Below are 26,634 nucleotides of genomic sequence, written 5' to 3'. Positions count from 1 at the left end.
TCTCCTTAGAAAGCAGTCTCCCCATCTTTCAAACTTCCAACTTAAGCCTAGAGCCTTTCCATGCCTGATCTTCCCCACTCATGGACTGACCAAGTTTGGCCTGTTTGTCTCACACAGTATTTCTTCATAAACCAATGCCTACTGCTCCTCTACTTTTGCTTTTCTATCAGTTCTCTTCCACGGAGCGGCAGCTTCCAGGTAGGACAAGGCTGGGTGCTCCAGGCTCACCACTGCCAGTACACACCACACATATTGCAGATTTGCATCTTGTTTATCACGACACAAGTGTCACTTGTGTTTTTGATAGAGCAAAAAGCAGAGATTCTCATTCTACTCCTATCACACAATATATCTTTGACATTTTGTCTGACTAAAGGTATTTCTGAAAGATAAATAATAAGCATTTTTTTTCTACATAAGATTACAGTGCTTCTATATAAATCAGCTATGCGCCCAACTCTCCCTGTGGGTATTGGGGCATGCCTTCCAAATGTAAGAGCAGTCAGAGAGTTGAGAGCTTACAGCTCCCCATGAGTCCTGCCTCTTACTTTTTCTAGTGCACAGATAAACAAATGCCACCAAAAAATGCCAGCCAGTTTGTGGGGGGTGGTGTGGGTTTCCAAACTCTTATTTGTCTATTCTTTTAAGCCATATTATTCTTACTAACTATTCCTAGTATCTTTAGCAGGCAGGTTACGTATTTTTAGATTGTAGGTTATGTTCTTGGAGGCATATGTTGCTGTTAAATATTTAAGTTTTCACAGAACTTGGAAAAGCTCAGTGAGACACTGCAATGCTATCATAATTGTCCCTTTGGGGAGGATTCACTTACTAATACCATTGCCTACACTGTACATGTGAATATCTGAACCAGTACCCCTAAACTCCTTTTATAGCCAGTGATGAAGTAATCGATATCGTCAGTGGAGTTTGTCATGAGTCATCTCACCCCAAAGCATGCACCTACATCTAGCCAGATGAATCAACTGAACTCCATTGACTAAGTCCCCATTGTCTATGAGAAGCTAGACATGATAACCATCTGTGGCCACCTACAGCTAGATGTAGCTGTAGATGAGTCCTACTTCAACATAGATCTATATCTTGTAGTTGTACTCAGAGGTCTGTTGGGAGAAAGGTGTATTGACAAAGACTGTGAACTTGCCTTCCTAATTCCTTGTGATGAATCAGATCCACAAGTTGATTGCCTTCAACTTGAGGGAGAAATGTTAGTTTAAACCAGCTGAGGTTCTGACCCATTCAGTTCATAGTCTAAGTACCAGGGAGTTCAATCACAGCCAATTTTTCAGGCAGATTTTGTCATGTAGTATGAATTGCAATCAAACCAAAGAACTCCTTTCTTAAAATGGCTCAATATACATGGAGTCAGTCAAGGCTGACTTCAAAGTTTCTTGACTCTTTCAGCAGAGCAAAGATGGACACTACCACAGGCACAGATGTTCCTGAGTAAACCTATCCCTAGTTTTAAAGAAAACTTGGTACCTGTTGGGACATCCTGGCCAAATCTGGACTGCTGTACACGGGTCTCAAAATGTTAAAAAACTTGTGTTTTCATATGGGTCTGAAAAAAAAGGGTGCTTGATCTGGTGGTATTTGCACTTTGCTTCGAGATACGAAACCATATTCTCAGGTCAGCTCATCCTACAGCCAGCCTAAAGTGAATAAAGACCTGGCCTGAGTTGCCAAACTGCAAATTAAACCAGATGACATAAATAGTTACTATGTTACTGAACAGATAATTTTTCTGACAGAGTTAGACTGATTTTGGTCCTGCGGCCAAGGGAATTATTAATTTTGTGTTCCACCTGCACTGATCTTGGAAGGGGAGGGAACTTCCTAATTCAGCAGTGAGTAAAAGGAGCTAAAAGAAGAACAGACTATTGCACAGGAAGCTAAGCATGGCCTCTGCTCTTCCTGTGCAAAAAGCACTGTGCTGCCTCAGGGCTGGCTGAAAGCAAAAGGGGCCCTGGGCCGCTGCTCTCGAGATGGGCAGAGAGCAGGAGGAGAATTCCTACCCCCTGAAATCGGGTCTGAGCAGCCCGCAGCGTGCTCTTCTGCACACCACCAGCTGGGAATTCCCTGTCAGAAAAATATTTCTTTGCTGAATGCTTGTCTTTGTCAGGTGGAAAATCAAAGTGATCTGGGGTCAGCTCATTCTGTGGAAGAGGTTTCACACATTTCACTTCTAAGTGGGTCTACAGGACGTTTCACTCAATTTCTCCCCAAGTCCACTGTCTTCTGGAAAGTTAGACTATAGCATTCTCCTCCCCTTAATCTCTTTTTCTGGTCTGAATTCATTGGGGTACATTTCCTTAATGCCAGGCCAGTTTTCTTCTGACCAGGCCCTGATACACATCACTGATCATATATACTGGAGAGGGAACTGGACACATGGGTGAAGTCAACTTCTGACCTACACCCTGCTTGCAGTAGCACTCAACATGAGAAAACAGCTGAGCTGGCCGAAATGAAGTGCCTTGGTTAGCATAGCAAACCACGATGAAATCCTCTGATTTAATGAATGCCAATCTTTTAAAACATGTAGGGTTTTTAGAATTATTTCCCTGACCCCTAATTTCTGTTACATAAAATGACACAACGGCATTTCCTGCAACAGAGAAATTCCAGCCCTGAGCTGAGGTGTGAGAGACATGTAACGTACCATCAGCATCAGAAGGAGACCATGTCTCCTGTGTGGGTTTTAATGAGGCATGTCAGTCTTTGATCTATACCAAATTTACTCTCAAACTTAACACAACTGTTTTAACAAAGTTACAGCAAATTCCCCTACATGTGTCCAAATCTTCTCATAATACTGGAAGACAGTCAGAGGTCCTACCCGCCCTGCAGCATAGGCTCAGCCCTGCGGTGGCTTCTTGCTCTGCTCTTAATGTGTCTAGATTGGTCATTGAAACTTGCTGCATACTGTCCAAGGGATGACCCTGAGGTGAGGCTCAGAAGGGACACTACAATTCCTGTATGAGTGCTCCAAGGCTGTTGTCAGTACAGAATAAAGCAGAACAGCTAAAAGCACCTTTGGAGATTGTGAGTTCTTGAACAACCGCAGGTTGTTGCAAATTAATATCTGGCTTCTCTCCAAATTTATGCATGGCTGGTCATCAGCTCACCAGTATACAAAGAAAGCTCTTAATCTGGCAAGGCAGATTCCTGGAGGAAGGGACTTCCTGACCTATCTGCAAGTACGCATCCTGTCTGCAGGCCAAGGGCTTAATGTGTGCATTTAGTGGTTGGCCTGAGGCTCAGGTTATACTTATACTCAGAGCACATAATTCCTCACACTGAAGAAGCATAGTAGTGGCTTTTGGAATTTACTGGAGCATCAGTAATTAGTAACAAACAGTACTAGCATTCTGCATCGCCTCCTGAATTTAGGCAAAACTTCGTAAAGGCCAAATCAAGAGACTTTTCCCAAAGACCCATTCCTAGAATTTACCATTAAGCTGCTACAAGCTGAGACAGAGCTCTGAGGATTTATGGTGAGCTGTGTGAAGACCTGTGCAAAAAGGACTTTACCTGTAAAATACATACTTACAGACATCTGTTTTTTGGAGTTCTGGGGCTTAAAGTTAACCAGGTAACATCTTATACCTGTTATTAGTGCAGAGAACTTCACAGTCACTAACCAGCCCATTCTGAACACAACCTGTGGACAGCTGATATCAAACACACTGACAATCGCTGTTACCTCCAATCTGAATATTATCACATCAACTGTATCATAAACCCTGTTCCTTTGATATATGGAGAAGGACCAGTGAGGGATACCATTTCAGTAGCAGTGCTGTACCTGGGTTTCCCTGAGCCATGGAGTCATAGATGAGCTTGCAGGACTTCAGCAAGATGGCAATCTTCTTTTCTGGGGAGTAGGCCTTGTGCATTGTTGTGAACTTGTGAAAGATCTTGTCCAGCACAACGGTTTCAGGCACACTGGTCGTGACGCCTAGGTCAGTGGTAGTTGTGTTTTGTATCACAAGTTGGTTATCTTTTAGCTGCTGTAAAGATCCGTCTTTGTTGTGGATTTCTTTTAAGTAAGAATCAATGGCTTCTTTTAAAGGTTTCAGGACACATTTGTACAAAGCTGTCTCAGCAATCACTTCTGCATAGAGAAGGGAGAACACAAAAATCCATGACAAATAATCAACACAGTAGTACTGGTGCAAGTAAAACTCCTAAGAAAGCATGTGGTTGGTTATTCATGCATTACTGCATAGCTGTGAGCAGGGAACAGAAATTACACCCCAGAAAGTAAATGTTTAATTACCAACACCCTCCAGAAGCCCTGGATGGGCTTGAGATGAACATCAATGTGCAGACTCTGCCACTGGAGCCGTAGGAGAGCTCCTGCTACCAGCAGCCCCTGCTGCTTTTGCCTGACTCCTGGCTGAGCGGTGTGGCACTGTCAGGCAGCAGGAAAGCCAGCTCTGGGAAGAGATGAGGAACCTCACCTAACTGTGCTTCTTTTCACTGCCCTGCCCTTACAGATGCCCAGGTGGGATTCATCTCATGTCCCTTCTGACATCTCCCTCTGACCTGTTTGAGATATTCTCTTTGGGACAAAATAAATTTCATCCTCAAACCACCCCTTTCTCCGCAGTGACTGAAAAGGGGCTGTAGCCACCAGCTCAGAGGCAGACACCAACATCTGGTCAGAAGTTTCTCACCCTTACTGCTCAAGTGACTCTAACTTACTGATACTTAAGTCACCTCTTACGCCACCTGTGGATGAGGAAACAGTCTGTGTGGGTTGAGCATTTGCTTAATATTTAGCAGGAGACAAAAGGAAGCATGAGAGACTGTGAGAAAGTCTGTTGTCTGACTCCTAGAAACAAGAGGCAGAGCTAGAGGGACTGCAAGGGATCCTCTTGTCACCCCTGCACTGAGGTCACTGTCAAAGAGTTCATCCACTCACTCAGTGAGGAATGAAACAGAGGGCAGTAACATGTATACAAAATGTGACTATTTTAAAGAATCCAGAGACTCAGTCAGCCTAAAGCAGGGCAAATTCAAAGGGTAAATCTCCCATGGTGGGAATCCCTGTCCTCCACAGAAGACAACAGTCCTCCCGAGGCTGACGGGCCATGTCATCCTGTTAAGGAACTGCCAGTGAACAGGGCTAGATCTAACCAGGCATGTCTGTGTCAACGTGGGGGGATCCTTGCATACACACAGCTCTACCAAGCAGAACAAGGACACTTCTTCTTTCTGCCTCCTTCCCTAATCAAGATTCAAGACAGAATTCTCTGTGCTGACGCACTCTCTGCCTCAAAGAAAGGGGTTATTAGGACAAAAATTGCAGGTGTTACATGAGGTGCATGAGAAGTGAAACTGTAGCTCCCCTCTCCAGCTATGGCAAGGGGCTGGCAGCAGGTCTGTTCTGCTAGGGAAACTGCAGGGTCATGTGAAGCCTTTGCTGGGTGAGAAAGAAGTCAGCAGGGCCTGCTGAAACTGTCAGCTGAGTGCCTCTGGGTCCTGGCTCACCACTTAGCTGGGTCCCACCTAATACTGGAGCTGCAGGATCCCCTGGAATCCCTGGTGACTTCTGTGGTTGCCCATGTTCTGTGTTGGGGGTCTTCCAGCTCCCAGCTTGCTTTAAGCCAACTTAGGGATCTCATAAATAGCTCTGCATTGGTTCTCAGGTCCTCAAGAAACAGTTTTAAGTCAAAAGAGCATGTGAGTGCATGCATGCATGCTTTTTCTGGCTGTACGGCTTTGACTGGGATAAAAAATCCTACAGCTCTTTGTATATTCCCTCATGAATGTACATTAAACAGGCTAGTCCATTTCTTAGCAAGGAGGGAAGTAGCACATTACTCCCCCGCAGAATATTGAATGAAAAGCAACAAAACACCCCTAAACAGCCAAAAACATTATTTTTCCTCCCCAAAGGCAAACTACGTCTGTGGCATAGAGAGGTGAATGCTGCATTTTGGAGCCAGCAGTGGTCTTGCAGCAGGCAGCTCTTCTGAGCCTCTGAGCTCTGAGGAGCACAGAGCAGGATCAAGTGATTCCTCCAACCTGCCCTTCAAAATCATCATAGTCTTCTCCCTCCTTGTGAGACAGTGACTGACCCCTGATCTGGCTGCCACATGCAGGGAGTTCTCCATCCTCACTGCAGAGTGTGGGGCAGTGGACGTGGAAGGCCATGGGAAACACAGCTGTGCAGAGGGAAGTTGGCTTTTTGTGTTTCCAGTGAACACAGCTCTGTGTGTATGTGCCTATGCATACACACATATATACACACACACACTCATGTTTGTATGTGTGTATATGCATATGCATATATATAGAGACATATATGTCTCACACACACAAACACACATCTCTTCTCCTTAAACTCTTCCCTTTAAAACATTAATAATGGGATTTTCCCCCTCATGGGTCTCCCAGTTTTTAGAGCTGCTCCTCCAAGCACTGGCAACCACAGAGTAGACTTCAGTTCGCACCCCTCAGCTTTTAGGAGATGGTTTATAACTCTGTAAAGCAGAACCTGTGTCTGCATAATCCTGTCTTCCTCCTCACCTTCCCAAATTCTGCCCGAGGATGAGTAAAGCACAGTCACCTACCTAACTGTTCCTCGGTGTAGGAGGCTGGGTCTATCAGAGATTTCAACTCAGTGCTCTGCACTAAGTAACTCTTCAGCTGTGTCATCATCATCCGGATTTCTTGTAGCATCTCTGTGCTGGAGCTCTGCTTTGCCATCATCTCTAAACTGTACACTCTGTAGTCCTGCACCAGGTTGCCAAAGTATGAATCCTTGTCCTGTGCCAGCTCCACTATCTTCTTCTGCAGCTTCCTGTCACTAGACAAAAAGACTGTGAAGACATTGGACAGGCTCACAAAGGACAGCCTGTTCTTGGCCTTGACCAAGATCATGGAGTGTGTCTTTTTACCGGACGAACTACTCAGCACCTCCAGGTCATCCTCTGTGCTGCTGGTCGAGTAGGAGTCTGGCTCGGACGCTGACGCCTGAGCCACGGTGCTGCCTCCCGGGCCCTCCAGGGAGGAGCGCGAACCTTTCAGTTCAGTTGAGTTGATGAATTTGCGGCCATGTCCCGGTTCAGTCTGGGTGTGTGTGCAAGTGGGACCACCTGCCACTGTAGCTGAGCTGCTCGTGCACAAAGCCTGCGCCGTGGCTGTGGCCGTCTCTGCCACTGTTCTTTGCTTCGACTGGCAGGAGTTGGGGATCCTCGGTACCTGGGAAAGCCTCTTCCTTCTTGGTGGTGGGATAGGAGGGGACTTTCCTTTCTCAATGGCATTGCTTTTTATCTCAGGCATGTCCTCCTTCTTCTCTGCAGGTTCGGGCTTTGTCTCCTGAAACCGTGATACGGCCCTTTCAGGAACCTCCCCAGGCATTTCTACAGCTTTTTTGCACAGCAACCTTTTATCTCTGCTCTCTGTATTTGTATCTTGTTTTTCTTCTGTCCGTTCCCCTTTCAGCGTTTCACAACTTCCAGGCTTACCCACACAGCTCTCCTCTGAGGTCCTCTCGCACAGCCGCCTCCGTGGGGGGACAGAGGGCTGGGAGCCCTTCTTGGGGCTCACTGCCGAGGGCTGGTTGACTGAGCAGCTCCGCTTCCCTTCTTTCTCTTTATTGTCACCGCCCTCAATTTTCATTTCCTTGATGCTCTTTCCTAGTGGCTGAAGAAGCAGCTCGTTTTCTTCACAGGCAGTCATGGGATCCCACAGGAGCTTCAGAGAAGGTTTCTGAACGAGAGCGTGAGACGGTGGAGGTGGTGGGGGGCGGCGGGGAGACTTTCTTTCAGCGAGCATGGTGGCAGGGGGGAGATCAGCACTCACAGCATGGCTTTTAGGAGAAGGTACATCTGGAGGAAAAGGATTACTGCACTCTTCTATAAAAATAGGATTCACGAACCACAGCCTGTCATTTCCTATTGACAGCTCAATTTCACATGAGCAGTGGTTTGTGCTACTTGCAAAACACTGTGTAGATCTTAAACTGTCTGCCTGGGCAGTGCTGAAAGCAGAGTCTTTTGCAGGGTGGGATAACTCCTCTCCTCTTCTTCTGTGGTTTAAGGAAGAATCCCAGAAATCTGTCAAAAAAAAAAAAAAAAGAAAGAAAAAGAAAGAAAGAAAAGAAGAATGAAAAAATGCTCTGAGAGAATTTTAGCTGCTAACGGTATGTAGAAGTCCTACTTTTTGTTAAAAGAAATGGTATGCAAACTTTCACACCTCTGCACAAAACAGTGTGAAGAAAGGGTTGCCTGCTTTATGTGTGTGAGATACTTCAAACCAGGGGACAAGCTCAGAAGCTTCACCAGAAACCTCTTTCTTGCCAATTTTAGGACACTCATCTAGTGAAAACTGTTAATGCTGTGCAGTCTATGCAGTGTGAACAGGAAGGTACAATTAAGAAATATGAATGATTGTGAAAAGGGGTCTATGGCTTGTTCAGTGATCACTGCCCTCCAAATGCAAATAGCTGTGGATACCTGAGGTGAGGGTGTGAAGACCTCAAGTGAATTCTGTCTCTCTCTTGCTGACCATGGGAAGGTGCAGGGCTGAGATATACAGCCTGGATCCACCATGCATCAGGAGCACAAGAGACATCAGAAGATGACTCTACTATGCAGCAAGCTCACGTGGCAGAGTCTGTTCTACACAGAGGTCTGATACTGCTTTGCAGTACAACCAGTCCAGAAACATATGATTTTAAATACCTCCACAGATTAAAATTACCATTAACATCTATAGCTCTGGATGACAATTATCCATAGCCATGCCCACTCTCTGTTTTGTACCTTGCCTTGACACTGCCTGCCTGAAGGTGTAAGAGAGGAAAGATGGTGCAAAAGACTGTGTACACAGGAAGGTTGTATACTGAAGGACTAAAGAATAGTTAAGTACTTCAGTGCCATCAGCTGTGACTGGAAAAGGAAGATGGTGTTTCAGATGGAAGTAGTCATTTCTGTATGTCTCAAACCTCTTATTAGAATTTGTCTTTGAATAACTTGTTTTAAAAAAATTACAAAGCGTTTGTGCATCTTTTGAATAGATTCAGTATCACATTTAACCTTTTTCCCTTCCCCCAGAGGTGAGTTTTCAAACCTGCTTGTCTTACCAGTCTGATTGCTTTTAATCACTCTTAGAGCTGCTAATCCAGGGTCCACTACTGGAAGCATCAGGAAACAGGATCCTGCAAACCTCATGTGTTCTGACCAAGGAAAAGGGTATAAACCTCTGAAGGTGTTCACTGGGTGAGGACTGTATAGATGCCCACAGATTTAGGGACAAGGGGAAGATGGGAAATCCTGGAAACACAAGGATGCAGATAACTAAATAACTATGTCAGCATGCTTGGTCCCTGGACACAGAGCTGACACTGATGGCACACTCTTTTGGGTGGACTTACAGGGGATGCGAAGGGGGCTGCCACACAGCGCCTGAACCCTGCCCTGTGCTTGGTGTCAAGCCTGTCTCACTGCAAAAACATCACATGCTGGGCCCAAGAGGGGATGGATGGGGCTGCATATGCGTGGGATGACCCTCAGTGCTGAGCACGCGGTACAGCTCTTGGGACGGTGCCTTCAGCTGTGCCTTGCCAGGGCCCCGTTCTCCTGTCAGCTGTACCAGCGTAGCCCCCAGCCCATCACAGTGAAGAGGGTGCAGGGCTGAGCTGGACAGAGCCCTGGGCAGGGTCTGCCTGTGCCTCTTCCTAAAAACCAACACCCCAGAAAAGCTCAAAGGGACATCTAGTTAGGAAGGTCATAGCAGAACTCAAAACAGAGCAAAGAAACTCTTCAACTAAAGCCAACGCAGAACTCGGGAGTGAAACACATTCAGATAAAATCTCTCCCTTGCCCACTGCATCCCCAAAGACAGGCCACTTCTTCCCGTTTTGCTCCCCGGTGCAGCCGTGACTTTTGATGGCTTCCTACTTGCAGCCAGCTCCACGCCGTTGCTGCAAAGCCATCTTTCTGCTGCCGCCATGACCTGCCCTCTGCGGGGCTGTGCCTTTCCCCCTCAGTGCCCTGAGCCCGCTCCTGGCCTTGCCTCCCTCTGCTAGTGATGTGGTCCCCGGGGCACAGCCAGCTGCCCCAGGGACAGGGACTGTCCCCTTCCCTCCAGCAGGTGCAAGTGCTGCAGGCAGGGCAGGACGGGCAGGCTGACTCCTCGCTGCCGCTCTGCTCCCTCTAACCAAGCATTTCTATAACACAGGCACAGAGTAAGCCATGCACAGGTGAACTAAAAGGCTGTCCATTCCCCTCAGGATAAAATTGCCGATTTAGCCTCTCGCCGCCTAGGCTAGCGTCCCTGGCTAATTTGACTTCGTAAGCATGTCAGCATGTTTTCTCAGGGAGGCTGAGGTTACAACAGCTTTATTCTCTGGTTTCCTACCATGAGAGGGAGGAGAACAAAGAAGCTTAAAATTAGTGCTGCCAGGAACAGCAGCACTCTTGACAGCAAAATTTCGGAGTAGACATGCAGATGCAACTGCACATAATAGCATCGCACTGCCAACTCCCTCACGTCTGAGGCTGTCTGGGGTACGATTTCCTTTAAACACTCCAACTTTGCTGGGTATCAGCAAATGCAAGACAGTGCAAGTTGCTTAAGTCTGAATATAATGCTGTGGAGTCTCATGGGCTGAGGAAATGGTGAGTAAACCAATCTACAAAAGGGAAGTTGGTTATTTTTCTCAGTAGTGGTCAGGATAAGACACTGTGATGAAAATGCAATGCTCCACTCAGACCATGAAGGACCAGATGAGGTGGTCTTACCAAGGGTTACACAGCTGCTTCAGAGAGGGTGTTTCCCAGCCCAGCCACACTGGCTCATACAGCAGGAAAAGCATTTTGATTGTCTCCCATTGCTGTCCTGGCTCTTCCCTTAGCTTACACTCTGGGAGGGATAATTAAGCAGTTCTTTGAGACTTTGGCATGTCTGTGATGGTATGTGCTCTGTGCAGTGCAATCATATTAATTCTCCTGCTAAAATGCCTTCTGTACCAGTGAGGTCAGGACTAGAGGGCCTGCAGTACATCCTCTTTGACAATGTACATAACAGCCAGATCCTTTGTGGAACAATCCAGCTTGGAGGTAGACATCTTACTTCTACCCCCTCAAAAAACATATAACTTTGAAATAACTAAAAAGAAACATGTGAGAATTTCAAACAATGCTAGCTTTCCTTTGGGAGTTCCACTTTGGGCAGCACTTATTGTTTGTGTGCACATTTGTACCCATGGAAATTTGTTCCAGGAAGCAGTAAACAGCATCACTCATTACTTAAGCCTGTTTGACTTGACTTTACTGAGACAGCATGGCATTCCAAGAAGCTAGCATAATTTCTCAGGAAACCTTTACACAACAGCAGGTTTTCTTCCGTTGCCAGAAACTTTCCTGGCATGCAATGTACTGTAGCAAGCAAACCTCCAAGCATCACCATTTTTATGACCACCAGTGTACAGGAGAGAAAGAAGAAGACTACAACTAACATTGCTTTGGTGCTTGTGCTTTAGTTAATCCTTCCTTTCAGAAGTTGCTGGAGACTGTTGCCTGTGTCAGGATCTCCTCTGCTGGCTCAAATTAGACAGAAGGTTGGAGAATCATGATACACTTCTTACATTTTAATCCAAATGTTTACAGTTGTTATAATAAAATTAATAACAAGTTTACAACTTGCTATCTCAAGGTGCAAAGGAGCTTTCTTTAAGCAAGAAGTGCTGGCTGGAAACCCATACTCAAAGATGCTTTGACAAATTGGAACATATTCAAAACAGAGGATGCAGAAAGTGTTAGAGGCAGATCTGATGGTCAAATTCAACAAAGCTGCCTGAACTGAAACCAGTGGGGTTTGCCCATGCCTTCTGGGAGGTATAATGCAGAAGATCAAAAAATAGATCCCCAAAGCCCTAGAGATACTCACTAGAGGTAGTGAGTATCTCTAAGTGAGCTAACTCTTCAGCTTTCACCATTGTTTGTCTGTTTTCAACAGCTAAGGGAAAACTGAAAAGCAAAGTAGCTGAGAGTGGCTAACTGTAATAGCTGTCTCAAGTGAAGTTAAATGGGAAGGAATAGGAAGGAGACCTCCTTTAGTTAACAGAACTGCATTTCTCAACTCTGTAACTTTATACATCTGATCTAAAATTTGCTCGTTTGGTGCTGTCACTAAAAATAACATTCCTTTTTCTATCTGATTAGTGTGAGGTGAGAGAACATGCTGAGACACTACACGTTTCTCTGCCAACTAGAAATTCTACAAGAGGAAGCAGAAATATCAAAATTAAAAAATATCACACTTCCATCAGCATTGCCCCCGCACATCAGAAGGGGAAATTGCAAAGGTGTTTTCCTCTTTTCGTATATCTCAGATGCCAACTATTTCCAACGTGTGTAAGCTATCCTGAGAGGCTGTGCCGCACATCAGTTGTTGAAAGCCCCAGCTTATACAGTGAGACTGTAGGTCCCATGACCTGCACAGAAGTCCAAGCGGAGGTTTATGTCCAAAGGGGTGAGTGGCCTTTTTTTCAGTGTGCTTCTATAAACATAAAGATCATAAACATCTTCTCTCTTGCATTCAGGTCTCCTCAGCTATTCTGAAGACAATAGTTCATCTGTCCACCAGTTGCATTATGTCTGTGCGAGGCACCATGGTTCTCACAAGTCTGAGTGAAACCCTGGCTGCTTTGAGGGACTTACCTATCCCCAGACTAGAGATAATTTCAAGGTCTTGAAAGCTACTGGCTTCTAATATTGCTTGTGGCAGCTTCAGGGTGAAGGGCAGCAAATCTCTGTTAAAAGAAACACAGTGAAAAACCAACAAAATAATAAACCCCACAATTGTTAGGAACTCCAGATTTTACCGTTGGTTTTACTGAATTGATTGAATTGGTTCACAATTTCAGCCCTGTTCTGCAAAGTCCTGGATGTTGTCAAAGGAAGGTCTCATGGCCAGTAAGACATCAGGGACATTGTGCCGGCCTGAGTTGCTCTGGTTTCACAAGAAATCACCAGCTCCTGTGGTGATGCTTCATACCGTGCCGCTGGCTTAATCACTGTGCCTTGGCTTCCTCCTCTGAAAACAGCAGGAACGGCTCTCACCTCAGAGGAGGCCACAAGGGTTGAAATACCTTCCCATGAAAAGTGAGGTGTTGCAAATGGTAATTATTGTAATTAGAAAAGCCATTCTTTCTGGTGTGGAGGGGATTTTCAGTCCTTTTTCTTTCTGTTTATCCCTCTCTCCCCACCCTGCTTCCTCTTTTAAAAACCAGTGTAAGTGTAAGGCACGGGGACACGGCAAGACACAGTGGGGTTAGGGAAGGAAGACCCCTCCTGGGGAAGGGAAGCCCCTGGGTGAAGTGGCCGACAACAATGAAGTGCTGCATGACACTGAGAAAACACATATATCCCTCTACTCTGCACTCTCAGACTTCTGACATCTTGAACGATGTTGTATTTTTACTGAAAAGAAGATGCACTTTCTCAGAGGATGTTAGTTGGGTTTCACTGAAATACACCCTAAGTCTCAAATAATTTAGTGGAGCTCTTGGGCTGGTGGTGAACAGTTCAGGTTTGCCTCTTGCCCAATGGCAATTCGCTAAACCTGTTACTACCTCAATTCCTGTTCTAGCGAGGACTACAAAAGCCAGTTAATAATAGTCCCTAAAAGGTAGCAAGGAATGGTGCAGGGTAATTTTACACATTAAAAATTTAACAAAATGTTCTGCAAGCTGCAGGAAATTATTTTAGAAAAAGCTGCCCTTGTGATTCGGTGGTCTCTGCTACGCAAATGCACACCCCAAAAATGTGTGTGACTGCAGACCTGGGGAGGACCGATCTGTTGACAGATGAATGCAGGGGGGCTATTTTTGCCCTTATTAAGAGACACATATCTTTCTGATGTACTGCGTACTCCATGGGTTCTCCGTGCACCACTGAGCATTCTGTTGTCACATTGTCTGGCATAAGCTGATGTGATCCCAGGATTATTTTTTTTTCATGGCAGATATCAGGTTTAAAAGAGGAAGAGGGTCCATGGACCTTCTGCTTGCTTTGTTTGTTATTGTTATATGCATGAGTAGTTCCCTTCTATTTTTTTTTTTTTTTTGGTAGAAAAATACATCTAAAAATCAGGAAACATGAAGACATTACCCTGATAGAAAAAAATCTGGTTTTATTCATGGGGCAGCAGCTTGCAGAAAAGCCACCAAGTCACCTGTTACCTACAGGTGTTATTTTTGTGATCTAAGGTAATCTAGGCAGGCCAAACTTTCTTTTGAGAAGAGCCTGTCAGCCCTGATAACCTGTTTCCAGCTATTTATAGATGACTATTTATTACAGCCCTGAGAACAGGCCTCTCCACTCACCATCACAGAGAGCTCCTGCAAGCTGCCAGCAAATGGTAGGTCAGTGCCTAAGCAGCCTTTTTAATACCTGCTTCTCTCAGAAAATTATTCCCTATTTACCCTGTCTTTTGACAGCGACCTGAGAAATTACATGAACCATGTGAATGTGTATTTGACACTCAGAAGTAACATCTATAACAGGAACTAACAGAAAAGCTTTTCTTTCTTTCTGGGACTCTTTCTTAAGCCATGATCCTTTCTGCAGGAAAGCAGAAGTGAGCAGATTTTCCCTCCCACCAGCCATTTGACTAGAAATGCCCAATTCTTGTTTGCATTTGGACTCTTCTTTGCTCCTTTGGTAAGACAGAAATCTTTCTATATGGCCAGGGGTTAATTTATGCCCATTCTGTAGGGTCTATACACATCTCGATGTCTGAATGTCTTTTATTGACGGGGGTGAGACAGAGCGTGGTCCCTTGCATGTGGGTAGCAGTCCTGGCCCAGCAGCGTTGAACTCAGCTGGCTGCAGAAGCAGCCCCCAAAATAGTGCCAGTATTACTGGCTGGGTAAGCTGCAGCTTGCTGTATCATACCATAGATAGACTGTTCCTACTATGTGACCTAACCAAGTCACTAGCACGACTGCCTTGTAAACATATCCTGAATCTTCTTTCCTCTCTTAAATGGAAATAGCTACAATAAGAGTCATCTAAGTTTATATAGGGGAGGTCAAAAGTTTACATCCAACTCAAAACCAGGCCTGCTGTAGCAGGAATGGGGGAAGCAGGTTGTGGAGGTAACACTGCAGTGTGCTGAGCACAAACACACAGATTAGAGGAGGCTGCAGACACGCAGGTTTAATTACACAGAGGGACTCATCAGCTGCTGATCAAACCTTGCTCTAATGAAAATGACCTTACAGGTCTTTCCCATCTCTGTGCCCACTACGTTTGGTATTTCTGCGCTGAGCAAACAACCAAGGTCTGTTCTTTATTGCTTTATTTTATTTTTAAATTTTGGCTAAAGAACAGGAATTGTTTCAGGACTACTCTCCTTGACAGATTCCCTGTAGGTGACTAAGTGCTCCGAGTCTCCCGCTGTTCTTTAGGCAACAGTCCTCTAGCAGGTTTGCTAAGTCGCTGCCAGGTGTGTGTGGATGCTTAAAGCTGCTTTTAATAAGAGATAGTTAATCCGGGAACCTTTTTCCTCCCTGCCCTGCTAGCCCCAGGCCTGTGCCTTGGTCCTTTGTGGGTGCAGCCCTACAGACCTTCCTCAGACAAAGCTTCCAGTTTCAGGGACAGCTGTGGTTATGGTGTCCCTGGCTAGAAACTGGGTGATCTGGCCCCACTGTAGATACTAGCATCTGAAATACCTCCTGGTCTGGCAGGTTAGAAGAAACCAGAGGAAACAGCTGGGGCTGTGCTGTGACTGGATACTGGGGAAAGGCAGTCCAGAGGGGAGAGTGAAGTGATCCCTCCATGGAAGCAATGAATACAACTCACCTACTGACGCAGTAGAAGGCAACCAGTTTGAAGACATCCTCAAATACAAGGACAGATCCTTCCAGGTACAGGACTGATGAAAAACAAAAAAGACAGTCAGCAACTGTTTTCTTTGAGCTGTATGGTGGGTTTGGCTCACACATCTTGTATTCTGTGCTTGTCCAGTATTTGCATGGGCTAATATGAAGAAGCGTAAAGAATTGGCTTCAGACAGCCAAACGCAATGAGATTCTTCAGGGAAACACTAGAGAAGAAATGTCTCAGCCAGGCGTTCTGAATGGTTAGCTCAAGATATCAGAGTGTTGTGACAGTAATAGAAACAATGGGAAGAAAAAAACCCCAGGTCACAGCCAAAGGGTTCATTACAAGCCCATCTATCTCTAAGGATGTGCAGATCCGCAATACATATGGGGCTGACCTTGTGACTCTCCATGCTGGAATCTGGTTTGGTCTGTATGGACAAAGCGCTTTGAAGGAAAAAAAATAGAAATTACTATTTCATTACTATGTGTGTGGGCTCTGACCAGGGTCACACAGGCAGTGTGAGCACAGCCTATTGGTATCTATCTCCTCTCTCTTCTCCCTCCCATTATGTTATACAGCGACAGCACTTTCCTTTAAGTGGCAAAATACAATGTACACCACATTGCAGAGTTCTTCTAGATGACCTCCTTTATAACAGCATACTATGGCATTGTGTAGCCCAAATGTCACACGTTATTATAGAGCTTTTGGCTGCTAAGCTAGAAAAAATTCACTGGCTGGTGGAGAAAATTTCACATTGACCAATAACCCCAAGCAGAGAAAAAGAGATGGATCTGCAGGAGACAGGTCTCCGTCTTTGCTTCTGCTTTACAGTCTCACAAATTGTCTATGCCCGTATGTGCACAACACACCATCGCAAACAGAGGCTGACAAGTTAAAGGAAATCTGCGGTGGTTTCTCAAAAATGCCTGCTTACTGTTGGTGGAGAACTGGAGCCCCAAATCTGCACCGTTCCTGCCACAGGGGCATGCCAGGAGTCCTCAGGGAGCAGCACCAGCTCAAACCCACATAGCGGTGCCCGCAGCCACTCTGCATCTTCCTTCGCTCTGTTTCCTAGGCCAGAGTTCAGAGCTGTGGACACGAAGCTCAGCTATCATAATTCAGCTTCCTTGGTCTGCCATGATTCACAGCCCTGTGAAACGTCTCCAGCCCCTTGCCCTGCCTGCCTAGTTAGTAGTTCCCCTGCAAAGCAGGGCCTCCAGCACCTGCAGGAGGGAGACAGCCGCCTGGCTCTCCTCTCCCCCGGCTCCGTGCACTGGCTCTTGTTCTCCAGCCAGCAGAGAATCCCACTGGAAGGAAATGCTGAAGCTGGCCTCTTGTTCAGCTTCACGGTTCATTCCCCAAACAAGGCATTTCCTCCTTTTACTTCTCCCTTTGTCCTAGCCCAGGCCCTGCAGGTTCCTATTTTGGGCTGAATACACCAATGTAGGCATTTTTTAAAGAGGCAAAGGCCATGTAATTCTCGGAAGTCATTCCTAACATCAATTTCTGTTGGATCACCACGAACAGATCAACCTCAATGTGCACACTGATACCAGACTGCAACATGGAGTTTAAAACATACTTTGAGCAAAACAATCCCTTTCCCTCACTTTTCTCCCACAACTGGAAAAATAAATATTCAGCAAGTATTTTCTTTTTTCCTTAGTAAGAATCATATTTCAGTCAGGGATTTTCATTAAACTTCTACCATGAACAATTTCTATAGTTTGAAATCCATCTGCTTCACAGCTGACACAGGAAACAGAAAGACAAAACCCAGTGCTGTTCCAGAAAATTAACCAAAACCCAAGAGTCTGAACTCACTCAAATCTCCAGCAATGAAATAAAGCCCTTTGTGCGGATGACGGTTTTAAGGACTTTTCTTCTGTTAAGAACCACATGTTCACTTTGGCATCTCGAGTTGCAGGTGTACGTAGGAGAGCAGGCTGCACCTGTACATGTTTACAGACATGAGCAGATCGCTTGGATTGGGACTAACGATTGTTTCTGTGCCAGGAAGCACTGCAACTTGGGAGCTTGAATTTTAGACAAAAGAATATTAGTTCGAGCCCCTCAGTGTCAGGAGTATCCACATAGAAGTGCTTTGTCGCTGTACAGCTACTCTTCCTCCCATATATAGTTAAAAAGCATTAACCACCACAAATCACCAGGAATTATATAGCTAAAGCAGTCTAGGTACAAGAGCTGCTGGAGCTTAAGGTCAGGAGTTTTCAGCAGGTGATATATAGAAACTGGATTGTCCTGGGTCTGCTCTGAGCGGTCATAGAAGGTAACAAAATCAAGTGTATCTGTCAGCAGGCTGGAATTCATCATAGAGAGACCCACAGCTCTGCTGGGACATTTTTGGGTGGCCTGCAAACAAATAAGAATAGCAAAACACTGCTTTAGATCATTACTCAAGATACTAGCACCACCGGGATCGGTACTCTGCCCAAAATTTATTCTGAACAGTGACAGTGTCAAGCAGCCTGCACAGGGCTACCACAGCCACTGGGACCTGCTCCCAGCACAGCACCCATGGGGAAAGCCTTGCAATCTCCTGTGGGGAAGGTCTTCCTTGGGAAAAACTGTAACTCTTTTTCCTTAACCTGTTTTTGTCTAGACACTTGCTGACCACCAGCAGGCATCACTGATAAGCAGTGGTTCCTGACTGCTTTGCTGTCAGGTGGCGGATGATGGATTCAGTATAGGAACATCTCTTGTGGGAATGGTTGTCATTTGCTTGTGAAGACCATTAAGTGCGTCCTGCAGCATGTTTCTGATTCTTGGAAAGATGCAGAAAATAGCACGTTTGTACAGCTAAAAGGGCTCTGCTGACTGTTGGGGACAATTTATCTCTCCCCCGGTGCCATTACTGCCCTCGAGGCACCCTGCTCTGGGAAGACAGTCAGGAAGAGGTGCTTTTCTCTGGCTATGGATGTGCTGTGGGTAGCTGGGGGCATTTCACTGACGTGAGCATTGCTGCTCAGGGAGGGATCATGATGTTGCCATTTATAGGAACTCATGACTTTTGCAAAAGCTACAAGCAGACACTTTTCTGCCAGACTGCTGTAATCCTGCTGAAAACTGCAGAGACAAATTTCACCTTTCTTGGGCTCATAAAACTACAGCCAGGGCACCGGAAGAGCACAAAAATCTCTACATCTCACCAGAACAGTGTCAGGATGTCAAGAATATGATCAAAAGCAACAGCAGAAATAGGCTGGGTTCTGTGAGCCAAATGTATTGCCAAAGCATATTGAGTTTTACCTGACATTTAGAAGCCCACAGAAAAAACTCACCTTCAGGAAATAAAAGGGGAAATGTGTAGATCAGTGGGCAATTTTGAGCAGTCTGAAACAAAGATATCAGAGTTAACTGAAAAAAATTTTATGGGTGATGGAAGCATTAGTAACATGAATTAGTGGTTCACTGTTGACCATACTCTGTTTTGTGTCCTTTGTGCAACTCAGTAAGTGAACAGGACATGGCCAGGTTATGAGCTGCTATAAATATTTATGATTGTCTTATCTTTCCCTTTACTACACCAACATGCTCTGAAGAGTGTAATCTTTAGGCACTGACTGGAATCTGTCTTCATGTTTCCTTTACTCTTTAGATCTCCCCACCATTTCTCCATCCAGATGCTGATGTTTTTGAGTCACACTGTCCCTGGGCATTCTGCCTTCCTTTCCTTTTTGATTTTTCCCCGCAGAATTGTGTTTGCTAGTCTTGTTCTGGTCACATGGACAAATCACCCCGATTTCCATCTTCTTACTGCTTACATAGGCTTATGGGACCCAATTACTTCAGCTTCTTCTTCTCTAATGGCCCTGTTAGTCCTATTCACTCTTTTTGATACCTGTGTAATCCTTCAGAGACATCTGAATTCAAAGTTGTGAATTCCTTATTCTGCAGCAGTTGTGTTGACAGTGGACTACTGAGAACACAACCATCTCAGAAGTCCTGCTTGGATGTGCTTAAGATGCTCTTATCTTTCCAGATTCTGGCAAACTGTGAGATTTGTCATCATGGGAGTGATTCTACTTTTCTGTTTCTACTTTAAGATTATAACTCCACAGTCTCCTAACCAGACCTCTCATTGGTGTTCCCCTCCTTTGATATAAGTCTCTGGCTTGATACCACAGTTGCCATGACCTTGCTTGCACGGACCTTTGCAGTAAGCAGCAGTGGCCAGCTTTGCTGCTGTTCTGCTACCCTCAGCCCTTTACTCACTATGAAGATGGGATCACTCCAAGGCAGAGGTTACCGACTTTCCTACTTCTAGATGCTGACGTTCTTAGCTGTTGCATGGGCCAGGTCAGCAGTTTCCTGCCCCTGGGGAATGAGCCCTGTGTATTGTAATAGAGGACTGCAGTGACTACTGTAACCCTGGTGCTAAGGCTATTGTGTTTGTCACGATACACTGCGCTTGTCATACCTGCTGTGCTTTACAGAGATGGGTGAGAGCGTGACATAATTCCTTCAGGTTATTGCTTCAGTTCCCTGAGCATGTGCAAATATCCTTCTGGCCCTTATTCATGCACTAGGCTGGTGGTGATATTAAGAGAAAGAGCTTTAGCTGGATAGAGGGAAATTTAGATTACCTTGGTAGAAGTCCTTGGGTGTTTACAGAGTCTTTCTGCAACAGCTCTGTTGAAAGTTCCTAGTAACTGTCCCTGACATTGCATTACTTTTTGATGACTTTCTGGATGGTCTGTATGACCTTCAAGTGCTATGTTCTTGTAAAACACTGCCATTGTTTATCTGTTTTCTCTTCTCAAGGCCTTTTTATTTCTTCTGTAATCTGCTGCCTCGACTTCTTCCATCTGATGTCTAAGCTGTAGCTTCCTTTTTGGTTGCACAGTTCTAAACTGTCTCGGGTGACCCAGGTCTGTTTTGTCTTTCTTGTCTTCCCTAGTGATTCTTTCATGAAACTGTCAGTTGTTTCTATTTTTTCCCCTCATCAAGGAAGGGCAGAAACTTCCCCAGTTTGGCCTTCTGCCAGAGTCTTCTGTTGTGCATCCAACTCATGCTTTCTCACAGGATTTCAATTTTATGGTTTCCTACAGAGTTTAATCTGTAGGATTACATGGATTAATCTGTAGGCCATGATGAAAAAAATCACTGCTGGTGGCAGTTCCTGGGAAACTGAAACTAAGAAATTATGAAAGTGATAAAGTGTTAATGAGCTTGGGTCTAGAGTGTAAGAGAAATCTATTTTTAGACTATGTTTTTCACAAAATATAATTGCATTGTGAAGAACAAAATTAATGCTGTTAAAGAAGATGCAAAACACAGGCTATTGCACTCTTCTCAGGCTGGGGTTGAGTGGAGGGGACACTTGGTAGAGTTGACTGTTTCCCTGTGCACAATGTGCGTATCCTGGTGCTAAGAAAAAGGACCGTCCTCACATCTCGCAGCCACAGTGGTCTTGGCCGCTCTACTGTACTTTGGCTCATCCGCATTCACCCAAGCAGATGGGCAGCACCTTGGTGTCCACTTAGATTTTGTGCCTTTAGTTCACCATAAAATCCTCCTGCTGCCTGGTCTCGTTGCCTCTGCTGCAGGATGCTTGAGCAGAAACGTGTTACAGTCATTTTGCTGCTCTGTTTCCTCCTTACTGCGATTAGTGTTTCGAAAGGGTTGAGAGTGGCTCTCAAGGGTACTTCAAGCACAGCTAACCCAGATAAAAGAAAAGTGTCACAGATCCTCAGTGCTTTCCTTACAGATACCCATGTGAACAGTCCCGGCAGGCCCATAGGCACTGCCAGCCATTTCAGGGGTGAAGAGCAGAGCACAGTCTGGCGAATGGCTGTTCGGTTTGAAAGCACTTGCCTTCCTTGTCAGATCCTCACCCTGCATCTCCTTTTCAGTGCTCGAATAAACACCTTAAACTCTGTGGAAATTCCACACCTGGTTTGCACTGATTCTTCATCCAGAGGCTGGGGAGATCCAGGACTTCTTCCTAGGACCAGATGGCCACATGAGCTTTAGCTGGAGTTTTAGATGTAGCCACACAGGGTCTGTTTTCTTGCTGTCACACAGCAGGGATGAGGGGAAAACGTAGCCTTTCAGAAATGTTGAGGACTGAGAGGTCTCCCGAGGACACCAAGGGGAGTAGGGTGACACATTCAATTGGTGTGGCCCCTGCTGTAAGCAGCTGAGCACTGTGGGATCATTGCTGGAGAATTCACATTTTCACAGGTCATTCAGCATCCACCCATACATTACAATGGCAGTAGAAGATTTATGCTGCCCAGCATGGTGATTCAAACTGTCAGGGCTCAGGGCTATGGCTGACAAGACAAACTGAATATAGATGCTTGCAAGTTGCTCTCAGAAGGCAAATTTCTTTGGTAAAACTTTGTGAAGTAAACGAAACTTTCAGATATATAAAGGGTCTCCCCTGTGCCTCATGTAACAGGAAAGGACACTATGATTTGAAATTCTGGGGTTTTAGTTCTTAGGAACAATTTCCAGGTTGTACAGATAATCATGAAAATCAATCCTTATGTGAAAAATATATGTTATCATACAGATGTATTTTATTAAGAACCATTTTTTTCCATTTACTTTGGAGAAAGGTTTATTTCTCTGGCTCTGAGAAACATCGTGAAATACTATAGAGTTGAGGTTAATCATATAGAAAAAGGAAGTTTTCTCAGCATCTTAAGGGAAGCCATCCAGTACCCAGAACCACATTCTGCGTGAGAGACTTCCAGAAAGAAAGACCATCCCTTTCCAGGATGAAAGGGACCAACCCACTCTGAAATGGCAGAGGTCAATAGGGTAGACAATAAAAGGAAAAAATGATACTTCTGCTTCTGAGAGCTGTGATCCCACCTAGTTGCCAACCCGAGAGAATAAGGTCTTCTGATTCCCACTCTTCTGAGTGGGACAGATTGCACCCTCACTGACTTTGAGGGTCCTACTCAAAGGTCAAAGTATGAGGTCTTTACTGCCCTCATTTTACTTCAAGCAGTATCTTATTTACCTTATTTACAAGTCTAAACTCTTGTTTATTAAGCTCTTTAAGATCTTCAGATAGCAAATGCTGTCCAAGGGCAAAAATTATAATTTGTTCCAGTTTAGCCACTGAGACAAGGGCACTGGTATTATGGGTACTGATTTAGAGTAACTGTTTTAAAACCAGTAAGCTTTTTGAGTTATGTTCAAGGTACTAAGCAGAGTAGGGTAAGACAATATTATCCTAGAATAGCACGCATAGTCTCTAGCTCTGATTACACACAGATTTTGCATTATGCCTCTTGGGAGTGAAAAATAAGGCAAAAAAAAAAGCCAAAGTGAGGATTAACAAAGCTAACAGGACCCTGAGGGCTTCTTTCCAACAGGCTTTCCCTACAATCCTATCGGTTTAAAGCCTAAAGTAAAAATGAAAATGTTTGCATGGAGAGAGGGGAGGTAACTCTTCAGGATGAGAGTTTTAAAAAAAAAGAAAAAAACCTCACCTGCTATAAGCAACTAGAACATTTCCAAAACAACTTGTAAACCACACAGAAACCCGGCACTGTTACATGTTTAAAAAGCAGCTGCACAAGTGTCGTATGGTTTAAAAGTGTTTTATGTTTTAAAAGTGTTTTATATTTTAAAATAAGCAGTGTGTCAAAGCGACGTGGAACTCGGCTCAAATGAGCGGGACTTGGTGAGACTTTCTGCTTTCCTTCTGCATGCCTGCATTTAGAAGAGAAATTATGAACTTGCACAACAGGTTATAAACTGTGTCCTCACACCATGTTCTACAATATCCCCCAAGCCCTCGGTCGCTGTTCTTGCCAAACCAAGACTCTGGGCTCCTCCTTCAGAGTAGTCTCCTGAGTGGGAACTCCTTGACACTAACTCAATTTTCAGGGTTAATAAGGATGGGGATAATGGAGAACTCATCCTTGCCAGGCGGACTAACCTTGGGAAGATGTCTAGGTTAGACATCCTTAAGGGACTAGAAATCATTCAGTCTATCTCCAATCAAACCACAGGCGGTAGACCAGACAATGATAATGTCTTCTGTGTCCTTAAAACAGCCCACACAGAGGTGGCCTTTGGCCTTGCATTGCCTGTGGAGGCAGATGAGATCCAGCAGAAAGCAGCAGCAAAACGGCACTCCTTGAGCTGGAGGCCAGGGCTGGGGCAGAGCTGCCCAGTTCTCCCACGCCATGGGGTGGACTTGCTCAATGGTTTTTCATGCCAAGAAGCTGTGTAGGTAACGGCAGACTTTTCTCACTGATGAGAAGCATGCATAAACAGGGGAAATTAGCCCATGCTGAGCCCTGGGTGATGCAGGCAGATTGTTATCTGTGTCTGAGCGAGGCTAATCCGAAGATAACCAGGGTAGCTCTACATAGTCAAAGCTGTTGCACAGACACACCATGTCAGCAACACGAACCGCTTTAAAAGATAACATTCATCAGTCTACTCTCCTTAACGGCAAGGTGTCTACCACACTGAACAGGAGTCATTTATTGCGGGAAAATAGGATCCTAGCCTGCATGCCCAGAGGCCTTCTTATATGCAATTAAACTGCTTAAAATTTGAAGCTTAAGGTTAACTACATATTCAGCTTTTCCAGCCTCCCCTGCTAAAAATACACAAACTTTTATTCATCGACTGGCTAATCCTTGAAAAAAGTAGTCTGGACAAGTTCTGCTGCTGAAATGTACGATTTGCTTAATTGAGACGGAATTAGGGAAATCAGCCATTTTTGGCGAGAGAAGGGAAGAGGGATCTTCTCTTCCAAGGGCTTTGATAACTCTGTTTTTATTTTTTCCAGCAAATTTCTGCTTTTTTTCAGGCTAGTCAGGCCCAGAGCTGACAACAGTTTCTTACTTTGCCTCAATCACACACTCCATCACACAACAATAAAGGAAGACATTCCTCTGAAGTAAACTGGAAAAATTGGCTTCCCTCACAGTACGGCAGCAGAGTTGCCTGTCAGGGTATACAGAAAGCATACAAAAAAAGTCTGAATAGTAGCACTGGTACCTCAGTGCTGAGTATGTCAGTCAAGTGCTCAGCAGGCAAAGGGCCTCTCTGCAGCCCGGTAAATACAGTGCTGGCCAGGAGCTGGCCTTGTTCAGGGCTGGTGGTGCATGGCTGGCCAAGCCCCTTCAGCAACCTGTGCCTCAGCTCTCAGTCTAGAAAATGGGTGCAATGACACCGACTTCCTTAGGAAAATTAAGCTGAATTCAGTGTGGCAGGGAGGGGAAGAGGCAGCTCGTCAGCACGCTGCCTGCGATGCTCTGCCTCGAGGAGGCTGGCTGCCACGGAGCAATTTGGGCACAGTTTTGCACCAACCTCCCACCCATCTTGACAGTGCTGTCCCCCTGCCTGCAGCCTCCTCTTCTTGCACCACAGGACAGCTCTGCTGGGCTCCTGCCTCCATGGGCAGCCTGCTTTCGACTTTTCCCAGAGCATCTCGGAGGCTCACGCAGTCATCCAGCACTACAGGATGTGACCCCGTCCTTAACTGCCTGCTTCCCCTCTCCACCCTGTTCCCAGACCTCTGTCTCCAGTCTGCTACCACCCTTCCCAAAGTCACCAGCCGTCTCTCCACCCTCGTATCACTTTCTTCTCCTTTCCAGGCTTTATTTCACATAACCCAGCACATGGTAGCACTTCTAAGGAAGCATTGCCCCACCACTCCGTCCTGCTTTCACGTCCCCATGTCCACGCTGCTCACTCCTTCCCAGCCATAACCTGCATGAGGGAGAGGCAGATGGGGACCAGAAGGGCATGAAGGTACGGACACACGCAGCCAGCAGATGAGGGACGGCAAGAGTGCTTCTTGTGACAGCAGTGTCAGCACAAAGTTACAGCCTGAACTAACCTAAAACCTGGCTCTTGTCTCTCCTAGGGACAGTGCCCACATCCTTTTCCATCTACTTGTGCTCATGAGGCTGCAGTACCCTAACTACTAGTTACTGGGACTACTGATGTTCTGATGTTTTTGCCTTATATATATATATATATATATATATATATATATATATTAAAATCATATTCTATGGTGAACCTGAAGTTGAAGATGCTTAATGACCTTCCTGGCTGGTAGACAAGTCTCCAGCGTGGTTCATGAGGTGGTTGCCAAGGCAGTCCCCTCTTGTCTACTTTATCGCTGAATAGCAGCATGGGGTATCAAAAAAAAAACCCAAAAAACCAACTTGATCTTTTCACTCTATAATGTCAGGTTTAGCCTCTCATCTATTCAGAGGAAATCAGAGCTATAAATAGTCCTACCCTGCTTTTCATGCCTTAGTTTACAGTATTAAGAATTCTTCTTTCCGGTGTTGAAAGCTGCAGGGTTTCCACTCAAGGAGGCCAACCATTTCGGTTAAAGTGGCCAACCATTTGCGAAATGGCCAACCATTTCAGTTAAAGTTCTTTAAAAAAGAACTATGGTACCATTACAGTGATAACACGAGTAACCAAATATACTTTCTGATAGGCCCTTCTGCCTGCCCTCTGATGAGCCAGAGGTTGTCTCGACAGGTTCGACTTGGGAAGGATAGGAGGTACATTTACTCCTTGGATTGTCCTACTCCAACTGAAGAGTCCCTTTAGCACCTGTGCTAAACAGTCCAGGAGCCTTGAGGTCCACATGATGAAGTCTATCTCAGCCCGCAGCAAGCTCAGCTCTGCAATATGCTGAGGGGCATATAATTGCATCTGTAGGGCATTACAGGGCCTTTTCAAGCACATTGAGATACCTCATATGAGTTAATTCAAGTGGAAATCTGCACTG

General features: G+C 45.3%; 1 protein-coding gene across 2 annotated transcripts in view; it reads right to left on the bottom strand.

Annotated features, from left to right (window-relative positions):
• The window catches only part of RIN3 (Ras and Rab interactor 3), a 70,439-nt gene that overhangs the window by 11,789 nt on the left and 32,016 nt on the right, over positions 1-26,634 (bottom strand). Inside the window, exons 4-7 of one of the 2 annotated variants that reach the window (XM_072865637.1) lie at positions 15,849-15,921; positions 12,702-12,793; positions 6,606-8,093; positions 3,830-4,138 (exon numbers count right to left, since the gene is read on the bottom strand). In XM_072865637.1, the coding sequence (XP_072721738.1) occupies positions 3,830-4,138; positions 6,606-8,093; positions 12,702-12,793; positions 15,849-15,921 (1,962 nt within the window). Of the gene's footprint in view, positions 1-3,829; positions 4,139-6,605; positions 8,094-9,121; positions 9,282-12,701; positions 12,794-15,848; positions 15,922-26,634 lie in introns of those variants that run through there. The other variant, XM_072865638.1, reaches the window with a different exon arrangement.

Source organism: Ciconia boyciana, chromosome 6 (assembly GCF_034638445.1).
Source record: "Ciconia boyciana chromosome 6, ASM3463844v1, whole genome shotgun sequence".
NCBI classification, from domain to species: domain Eukaryota; kingdom Metazoa; phylum Chordata; class Aves; order Ciconiiformes; family Ciconiidae; genus Ciconia; species Ciconia boyciana.
Note: the sequence above shows the minus strand (reverse complement) of the source record. Positions and strands in the feature narration are given on the sequence as shown.